Source organism: Monopterus albus, unplaced genomic scaffold (assembly GCF_001952655.1).
Source record: "Monopterus albus unplaced genomic scaffold, M_albus_1.0 scaffold101.1, whole genome shotgun sequence".
Taxonomy (NCBI): Eukaryota; Metazoa; Chordata; class Actinopteri; order Synbranchiformes; family Synbranchidae; genus Monopterus; species Monopterus albus.
In genome coordinates this window covers 396,523-407,162 of record NW_018127981.1, presented here as the reverse complement: position 1 = coordinate 407,162, position 10,640 = coordinate 396,523, and the positions used below count along the sequence as shown (strand labels likewise).

Genomic DNA, 10,640 nt, shown 5'->3' with positions numbered 1-10,640 from the left:
TGTAATAATACTTTAGTATATTACTTGTGTGGCGTAGTAGATAATTATCTATGAATGTAATTATGTAGAATGTTAACACTCTGTAATAATTCTGTAGTATATTACTTTTGTGGTGTAGAGGATAATTATCTATGTAGAGATATTGCTTAGGACTTAAAAGTTGTAAGATGATGTCATGGGGTAGGACTAGATAAGTCTAACTTCTTCCTACTCCGTTCAAGCATGTACTAGGTATAAGCAAATTGATATTGGATTATTATTGTTGGATATGTGTGAAAGTACATGTGTTGACATATCAACTGTTTTACATGCTTGAATGAATAAATCAAATCAAATCCAATATCTATGGTGTATGAGTGCCATGACCACCTCTCATATTAGTCATGGACTACTTTGCTTTATAGGACACTTTTGCGTCTAATTTTCCCTCTTTGTGGCTGCTCTGATGACATGTAGTTGACAGCTGTACTAATAATACTTTCTAATTGTCTCAGTTCCTTCAATACCACTCTTAACTCTGCTGTACTTGTTAGTTTTAATCTGCTGATTTGTCTGTGGTGTGAAGTTCTTCTCACTCTTTGGTAACATTTTTGTGAATGAAACTTACTGTATATGGCAACTTTGCTACTGTATTATGCTAATGATTACATTTCATGAATACACACCTCTTGGTGAACAGGTGCTGAAGTTTGTTCAGTTAAGAGAGTGTGGAGATAGTCCCAAGAAACTTTAAACCTGACAGAAAAAAAGTGAGATTTAGGATAGGTTTGCAAAAATGTTCTTGAATGAAGAATATAGCACAAGATTATAGTGAATTAGTGCAGATGAGAGGCTCTTCATTTTTGCAGCTCTACACTATAATTTAAGAAGATGATCTCACATGTTTTCACATTCAAATCTTTCCTAGTGCAGCTTTGACCTTTGAACTTTAACTTAGCTTTTACTTTGGTTTTATTTCCATCCCCACATATTCATATCAGCTCAGCATAAAACCAGTATCCTACAGCAATTTTCATTCTGAATTCCTAACTCTGTGAAGCTGTACCACATCTCCCCTCTCTGATACTAAAAAAGTGAACAGGCATGTGAGCTATTCCTTTTTGATGGCAACCAGTGACTAAAGAGTTATTAAGCCAGACTGAGAAGAAGCATCACCCGAGCCAAATGCCCCGTCCAGATGCTCGAGCTGCAGGGGTCCTGGCAGAGTCACGGAGCCCCAAAGACTCCATGTGGGGGCTCTTCCCAAAATCTTCCCTCTCCTACCCCTAAACAAACACACTGTGCATCACACCCCAGATGCATTGACAGAGATAAAATGCACTGTTTTATTTTATTTATTTTTTTTTTTTTGTAAAATTGAGATAAGACAGAAATTAGTGAAGATGTAACAAGATATCAAGAGGGAGGACTCGAGCCCATGCTGGTGTTGCTGCACTGTTTGTGCGCAAGCAAACTGAGCCACCAGATGCCTACTGCATCCAAAATCAGAGGTTTAGAATTAATTATGCCGTGTGTTTGGCGCTGGTTATGAAAAAGCATACAAATGAAGAACTGAAGAACTGTGGATCTCACTGATGCTCACACACTGAGCCATTTAAATTAGGACTTAAACAGTCTGAAGCAGAGAGGGGGCTAACAACAATGGCTTTTCAGCCCAGTTGAAATGACTCAGAACACGTTTGCTCAAATATCACTCTGCAATCAGCACAGCCTTCTCTCCTCCCATGGGGGATGTCAAATATAGCTTTGTGATCATGGCTAGGAAGTGTAGCCTTTCTGCAGAAACACTGCCACCATTGTTTGTCCCTCGTCTTTGCAGCACATGTAGAGTGTGTCATTTGTCTTTCTGTTCAAATGGGTTACTTTTTCACCCAGTTAGACCTCTATCCTACTCTTATCCTTCATATTTTCTGTTATCTTCGTGTGTCTCTGTCATCCTGGCTTCAGTCTCTGTATTCAAGTTCACAGTTGAAAGCAATTTATCATGTAGAGTCTACAATCCACAGCCGCTCAATCACCATGTCAACAGCCATTTGGTTCCTGTCCTGTTACTTTGTTTTCCTGCAGGCTGACCTGCTGTCACCATTTATTTTTGTTTTCCCCTGCACTGTATCATCTTCTCTCTGTGTAAAGCTTTTAAATGACTCTATTATTAGATGCACTTGACCTTATTTGACCCAACTTCATCTTCACACAGGACAACAGCCGGAGGGTGGACAACGTGCTCAAACTGTGGATCATCGAGGCCCGCGAGCTTCCAGCCAAGAAACGCTACTACTGCGAACTTTGCCTGGATGACATGCTGTATGCTCGCACCACCAGCAAACCCCGCACTGACACCGTTTTCTGGGGCGAGCACTTTGAATTCAACAACCTGCCAGCCGTCCGCAACCTACGCCTTCATCTATACAAGGAGACGGACAAGAAGAGACGCAAGGTGACAAAAAAAATCTGTAGGGTAACATGGAACATGGTTGTTACATCAAAATCAGAACAGAAGCAGTGTAATAATATTTTATTTAAACATCCTGTTGTTCAAAGTGACTATAAATAATATTACATTTTAATAAAGTCTTGTATGACAATGTGAAAACAACGTGGCACATTTGTAGTTTGTGGGTCTGAAGCAAAACAGAGTGCAGGCCTGGAAAGCCAGAAACAATCATAATAATGAATGAAATTATTACTGAGTCATTTCCATGGATCAGTGACCTTATCAACCCCCTGCAGATACTCAGCATTATGGGCATTTTGTGTTATTTGGCAGTAAAAATCTTAGTTTGTCCTCTCTTAGGATTTTGCCAGTGCCAAATAATACATTTTAGAAGCAATAGGATAATCTGTGAATCACAAATACTATAGTTTTAAGAGCCACTGTGAGTACTGCCACTTAGCTGCATTATTAATTCAGTGCTAAATCTTTGAATTAACTTTTTAAAATATATTTTCATACATTTAGAATAAAATATAATACATAGTGGAGCTTCAAAACATACAAAATTTTTTTATGCTTATCACAAACTAACATCTACTTTTTTTACTTTAAGGAAAAGAGCACATACTTAGGACTCGTAAGCATCCCCATCTCAAGCATCACTGGACGTCAGTTTGTGGAGCAATGGTACCCAGTCATCCAGCCCAGCGTCCTCACCAAGGGAGCTGGTGTCGGAGGAGGGAAGATCATCAACGCATCCCTACGCCTCAAATCTCGCTTCCAGACTATGAACATCCTGCCCATGGAGTTGTACAAGGAGTTTGCAGAGTATGTCACCAATAACTACCGCACCCTGTGTGCAGTGCTGGAACCTGTGCTGAGTGTCAAGAGCAAAGAGGAAGTGGCCTGTGCACTGGTGCATATACTGCAGAGCACAGGGAAAGCTAAGGTACAGGACACTGGTTCTTCTATTTCTACGTTTCTGGTCTTTATGACCAGAAAATCTAAGTGTTATTATTGTCTACTGCTGTAAATAGAACAGAAATAATTTAGTTCTCCTGTTTTTTTCAGGATTTCCTTTCAGACATGGCGATGTGTGAGGTAGACAGATTCATCGACCGAGAACACCTTATTTTCAGAGAGAACACTCTGGCCACCAAAGCCATAGAAGAGTACCTCAAACTGATCGGACATAAGTACCTCAAAGATGCTATAGGTGAGAGAGAATGCTCAACAGACAAATTAATTTCAAATTCAGGAGATGAACCTTTGGAAACTTTGCCTTTTTAAATTTCATTAGCCACGCAAATCAAAAAAATTAGGTTTATGTTACTGGGCAAAGGGAAGAAAGATGACGTAAGCTTGAGCTTGCCAGAATGGGGAAAGTATCAGCGGGAACCGCAACAGGTCCCAGGTTTGGCAGAGAAAGAAAGAGGAGGAATAAGACAGGGGAAGCGAAGCAGCTGAGTGTGTGGAAGTGGAGATAAATATAAATATATGGCAGAAAGAGGTGTGTTTATGGTGTGGTCCTGCTCCTGAGCCTCAGATTAAACTCTTCATTTCTGCATAGAATTTGATGTTATAAGTGATTAGCCACGCTCGGCACAACTGCCTGATGTCTATGGAAACATGTAATCCTAACAATTACATTGTGGTTTAGAACTACCCTTTGCAACATTAGCCAACTATTTCTCTGGATGCTTAAATAGAAAGATAAAGAGTGAAGTAATTGACAAAATAATTGTCTAAACTACCCGTTTAGTTCCAAAAATGACATTTTGGCTTATATTCAGTAGAAGGTACAGCATGTCTTCTAGTAAAATGTTCTTTCTGCTCCATTTATCTGCTCCAGTAATTCCATCAGTTGAACAAGAGCAATGTCAGGCATTCCACTTTGCCTTTCTCCCCAAACTATGGGGAATGAATGTCAACACTTCCAGCCCAATTTTCACATTAAGAGTATTACACTTTCTTTGATTAGTAGGGGTTTCATGTGAAACAAAAACATCAGGAAATGCTTTCCACTGATTATAGCTGAACACTATTGAGGAGTACAGCAAAGGAGAATCAACTGGAATTAATTTGAGTATGAAAACACTAAAAAAAAAAAATAAAGAAACCAAGAGCAGCATAGTGGTGAGTATAACATGACTTTGTTGTACTGATAGAATGAGGGCTATGAAAATGTAATGTATATTACCCCAGACTTACTATATGACCTGTGGCAGTGGGTTACAGATTATTCAGCTCCCCTCAGTGTTTTTATACCCTGCCATTATTAGTAACCAGCTGGTTATTTGTTTGTGCTGGCCACATTCCCAGCCATTATTTGTCTTTATATGAGAACTTACTGCAGTTTGTTGGATAATTAGCCTTCCATCCTGGTTTCCCAGCTTTGTTATTGTATTTATTTAAAATGGATCAAAATTATATCTTTTTGTATTATTGCTTATTGTTGCTACTTTTTGTATTAAGAACACTGAAGGGATTTTTGTAATGTTTTTTTTCTGTCACTCATGAAATGTCATTTGTAGGGGAGTTCATAAGGGCCTTGTATGAGTCAGAGGAAAATTGTGAAGTGGACCCCATGAGAATACCGCCCTCTGTACTCCCAGACCACCAAGCCAATCTCCGAATGTGCTGTGAACTAGCACTCTGCAAGATCGTTAACTCCCATTGGTGAGTAAACAGCAAATGCAAAAAATAATCTTTTGTGTTGAGAATGATTATTTCTCTCTGTTATATTAAAATAGAAACTGAATCCTCACAGTTTGTGTCTGATCCTGACATGTAGTATGTTGCCTTCACAGCGTTTTCCCTCGAGAGCTAAAAGAGGTTTTTGCCTCCTGGCGAGTGCGCTGTGCTGAGAGGGGTCGAGAAGACATCGCCGACCGTCTCATCAGTGGTTCCCTCTTCTTGCGCTTCCTGTGTCCTGCCATCATGTCCCCATCTCTCTTTAACCTCACCCAGGAGTATCCAGATGAGCAGACGTCACGCACGCTCACCCTCATCGCAAAAGTAGTGCAAAACCTGGCTAACTTCTCCAAGTTAGTTTTATTTAGTGCTCTAACACTTTGTAGTTATTCACTAACCAGTACACAGTATCTAACATATATAAACACAATCAGTTAAATATAAAAACATACAAGCAAACAATCTCTTCTTGGATTACAAGAAAACACCTTTTCTCTGAATTGAAATTTTAATTCAGTGTTCCTTTTATACATACTGTGCATAAATACTAAAACAGTTTTAACATTTAAATATATTAAGTCTTCTTGACTGCAGTAAAAATGCTTACAACTGAATATAGATAACCATTTTAGCTTTGTTCACCTGCATTCAAAACTATATTTACATCATAATAAGAAATACAGCAGGTTTAAATAGACACAAGGTTTGCTGAGACAAGCGACACAACTGTAAATTACAGTGTCATCTGCATATTGGCAGAATATTATACATTATGTATCCAGTTATATGAGATATCAATTACTGTTTAGTGGCCAGTTTTCATTTTCATTCTAAATCCTTGAAAACTATCATGCTTTTTCATAGTTTGAATAAAAGTGGCCATATGTTGCTATACATAAATATTCATGGTAATGATGTTGTCAGCGAGTGAAAGTTTTTTTCACATAGTAAAAACTGGTGTGTTAAAGGTACCATGTGTAATTTTTAGTCAAGGTTTCACACCCAAAATGTATTGTAATATTTTAGTCTTGATATTGTCGCAATAGAAATGAAGGGCATTTATGGGGAACAAGCAGAATCTCTTTTAAAATGAAAGCAGTTGATACTTAATGTGTTGTCCAGTTGTTCCTTCTTCTTTTTCTTTCTTTCATACCCTCACTTGCCTATCTTCACCCTGGCCTTCCTCCCATTCCTCCCCACAGGTTTGGCAGTAAAGAAGAATACATGTGTTTCATGAATGAGTTTTTAGAGATGGAGTGGGGCTCCATGCAGCAGTTCCTGTATGAGATCTCCAACCTGGACAGTGTCAGTAATGCGGGTGGCTTTGAGGGATACATTGACCTGGGCAGGGAGCTGTCAATACTGCACAGTCTTCTGTGGGAAGTCATGGCTCAGCTCAGCAAGGTAAACCCAAACATGACACATGATATGCTGTTTGCCATTATGGAACCATATTATATCACATACTATTAGATATAGTCTACATATTGATAAGTTTTGTATTCACCCCAAAGTTAGTTGTTTTGATCTATTCTGGACTTTGATTTGTTCTGCCTTTTCATTTAGTATTTAGATTTCTTTTTACACAAGCTGTCTCTTGCATCATTAATCATACTACTTTATTTTACTTTTCTTTTCTTACTTCACCATATGACATTATAAACTTCCATTTTTATTGTATAACCAGCTATTTGATACTATATTTTACACAATGTACTAAATAATTTTCAAAATAAATTAATAATAATTGGGCAAATTTTTTAGATAAAATTACTGTTAATTACTATTGGATATTATATACGATACAGTATATATAAACATTTTTGGAGCATTTCTTATTTAATTTTTGATTTATCTTTTTTTGTTTTGTTTTTGTTTGTTTGTTTGTTTGTTTTGACACAGGATATCTCCTGGGCTTTGCAGTTATTAATTTTACTCATGTTAAAGTACTAGAGTCGGGTCAACTTCTTTCTGACAAACAAAAGTGTTTATTTCAGAACTGGACTGTCTTTATGTTGCACAGGTTTTCACATAAATTTGCTCAGCCCTGGTACATTATTTCAGGTTTTATACTGTGCAGCCAAACTAAACCCAGTTCAGATTGAATATGTCACTTAAAGATTGAATTTCAGCAATTCAGTCTCAGAATTGTCTCATTGTTCTTTCACCTCAAACCTTTTGCCAAATGGGCTGTAAATCATCACTCAGACTTACTTATAAGTACCACATTAGCAGAGATGCATTGATTGCCATTTTCTGTTCTCATTGTACATGCTTCCATTGGGATCTGTCTTAAGGAAATATGGCTTTTCTTTTCATTGTTATGCTGAAGACATTCATATATACTTACTGTTAAAGGCAACAAGAAGGATGTCATAACAGCCATTATTTGACTATCTGGCAGACTTGAAATCATGGCTGGCACTTAACTTTTTAAATCTCACTGAAAGTAAAACTGAGTGTGTGCTATTTGGAGACCTGGCAATCATAACGTCTTTCAAAAAGGGTCTGGGCCCCCTGGCTCATCATCTGAAGTCAACTGTAAAGACCTAGGGGTGATATTTGATGGCAACTTAAGATCTGACAAGCAAATCAACTCTGTTGCGAGATCTAGCTTCTTCCACCTGAGGTTGTTTAGAAAAGTCAAGTCATTCCTTTCTTTTAACGATTTTGAGATTGCAATCCATGCGTTTATCACTTCCCGGCTTGACTATTGCAATGCTCTATATTTTGGTATTAACCAGTCTTCCCTGTCTCATCTTCAGATGGTTCAAAATGCTGCTGCTCGTCTTCTGACAAGTACTAGAACATTTGAACATATAACCCCGGTACTGGCCTCTCTCCACTGGCTTCCAGTCCATTTTAGAATTGATTTTAAGCTATTGATTTTGTTTTTAAGGCTCTTAATGGTTTGGCACCATCCTACCTCACTGAATTAATGCAATGGCACAAACCTACAAGATCTTCAAGGCAGTTTTACTTAGAGGTTCCTAGGGCCAGATATAAACGCTGGGGTGACCATGCTTTTACTGTTGCAGCCCCTAAATTGTGGAATACTTTAACTCTCAATGTTAGATCAGCTACCAACCTGACTACTTTTAAATCACTGCTTAAAACATATTTATTTGCCTTGGCTTTTAATACTTAATAGGGCTTGATGCTTTTAATTTATTGACTGTATGCCATTTGTGTTTCTGCGTTATTGTGCTGTTTTATTCTTGCATTGATTCTATTTATTTTATTTTAGTTATTTATTGTGATCTTATTCTGCTCATGTAAAGTATTTTGGTCAACTGGATGTTGTTTTTAAAGTGCTATATAAATAAATTTGATTTGATTTGATTTGATTTGATTTAATTTTAATGAAACCTTTGCACTAGATAACTGAAACATTTTTCTAAATACACTGCAAAACTTAGCTTCTTCTTCCTTTAACCACAGGATGCCATCATCAAACTGGGTCCTTTGCCTCGTCTCCTGAATGATATCAGTATGGCCTTGCGTAACCCACACCTCCAGAGGCAGCCCAGCCATCAGACAGACAGGGTCCAGGACAGACAGACAGACAGGCTGCTCTCACGGCCGAACTTTAACAGGGGCATCTCATCTGAGTTCCAAAATCTCATGATGAGGGATCTTAATAGGTAGGTGACATCTGTGCTGTGATTATAACAGCTCTGTCCCCTGCTTCAAATATCACTGATGTCAAGTGCTCAAACTTTGATTTCTCAGTTATTATGCAGAGGTGGAAAGTAACATATTCCCAAATACCATACTTAAGTACAATTTTGAATTACTAATTTTGCACGCCCAATTTTTCAGTTTTTTATTTGTTAAAAAAGTTTGAAATATCCAATAAATTTCGTTCCACTTCATGATTGTGTCCCACTTGTTGTTGATTCTTCACAAAAAATTACAGTTTTATATCTTTATGTTTGAAGCCTGAAATGTGGCAAAAGGTCACAAAGTTCAAGGGGGCCGAATACTTTCGCAAGGCACTGTAATTACAGCGAAAGGTAATTCGACAAAACACCATATGGTTATAAATTACAATATCTTGCTAAAGATTAAAAGAGTGGTTCCACACTTTTTGGCTTGTGACCCCTTAGGAAAAAAAGTTGTCTGCTTGGGCTCTTTTCCACATTTCATATGCTGCCTCTAAACCTTTCAGTTTTAATAACTGTTGGAGGTTGGAACAGGTAAATGTTTACAATATTTCACAAAAAAGAGAAGAGAAAAGTTTAAGAAATGAACAAATTTATGTAGCAGAACTTTTTTTTTTCCTGGTTTTACCCATTGATCATCTCACAACCTCTCAGGTTTCTCTTGTGACCTTGTAGAGAGGCCCGACCTTGAGGCTGGGAACCATTGGAGTAAACTTTATAACTGGATATAAAGTGATTAAAACTAGCTCCACCCCAAACAGCTACAGCTGTAAAGTTGCTGCTTAGACATTAAGTCACAGGGGAACGTTTACTGAAGTAGTGAGTCCTTCAAGTACATTTTGCTAATAATACTATTAGTACTAGCAGTCTGACTTAAGAACTTAAGGACTTTTACATGATATTGAGTATTTTTACATTACTCTAATATGTTCCTTACTTAGGAAAATGATCTGAATACTTCATCCACCCCTGTTTTGTGCAGTTATGGACCTTTATTATTATTAAATTTAAATTATTATTATTATTATTATTAAAATGATCTTGTGAAAAATATACTTTGGGGCAATTGTATAGGAACAAATAATATCGTAGTTTTGACCTGTAGCTACTGTTGGCCTTACTCACTACTGTTCTACAGCTCTATAGATCTCACTCGCTTGCCTTCCCCTACCTCCTCCGGAGGGGTCATGCCATCCCGCTCCCAGATGAGTTTTCAGGACCGTGACCATCCTCATCGAGCATCCTCCAAAGACATGTTTTATGGGTCACGTCCTCCCCTGGCCCGATCCAGCCCAGCCTACTGCACAAGCAGCTCGGACATCACCGAACCAGACCCTAAGGTGAGTTTTATTACACTGACTTGGGGAATCATCATCCCATCCACTAGGTTTATTTTTATCAAAGTGAGGTTAGTATGACGTGCATGTTAGTCATACTTAATAGAATCTGCCATCGTGTGATCGAGGCTGTAGTATATCATGACATCTGCTTTTTTTCCACTGATTCACCACGCAACTCATCCTAGCGGTATTTCCTGGGAAATACTTTGAGGCATTCCGATATCCTGGCCTCGCGGTAAAAACACCCGCACCACCCTCACCCATATCATCCGTGGCCACCTAGCATAATAAAATAACAGGGGGCACACCAGCCTCTCATATTCCTTATTATCTAGGTGCTCAGTGTCAATAAAAGCGTATCTATGATGGACCTCCAGGATTCCCGAATGAACAGCGTGTCTAACCTGCAGTCGGTGGACATGCTCAACTCCTCCCAGGCCTCCATCGCCGGCATGGGCAGCTTCGGGGGGCTGGGCAGCGGTGGCGGTGGCGGGCTCGGGTGCGGTG

At 38.5% G+C, this 10,640-nt stretch overlaps 1 protein-coding gene across 10 annotated transcripts in view; it reads left to right on the top strand.

Annotated features, from left to right (window-relative positions):
* Positions 1–10,640, top strand: part of syngap1b (synaptic Ras GTPase activating protein 1b) — a 132,319-nt gene that overhangs the window by 98,732 nt on the left and 22,947 nt on the right. For 7 of the 10 annotated variants that reach the window (XM_020609691.1, XM_020609696.1, XM_020609687.1 and 4 more), the window contains 10 exons: positions 2,198–2,437; positions 3,048–3,383; positions 3,506–3,650; positions 4,969–5,113; positions 5,245–5,481; positions 6,331–6,532; positions 7,894–7,956; positions 8,570–8,772; positions 9,932–10,133; positions 10,469–10,640. The exon at positions 10,469–10,640 is cut by the window's right edge and continues 428 nt beyond it. In XM_020609691.1, coding sequence (XP_020465347.1) covers positions 2,198–2,437; positions 3,048–3,383; positions 3,506–3,650; positions 4,969–5,113; positions 5,245–5,481; positions 6,331–6,532; positions 7,894–7,956; positions 8,570–8,772; positions 9,932–10,133; positions 10,469–10,640 — 1,945 coding nt within the window. The remainder of the gene's footprint in view (positions 1–2,197; positions 2,438–3,047; positions 3,384–3,505; positions 3,651–4,968; positions 5,114–5,244; positions 5,482–6,330; positions 6,533–7,893; positions 7,957–8,569; positions 8,773–9,931; positions 10,134–10,468) is intronic. The other 3 variants (XM_020609688.1, XM_020609690.1, XM_020609693.1) reach the window with 3 other exon arrangements.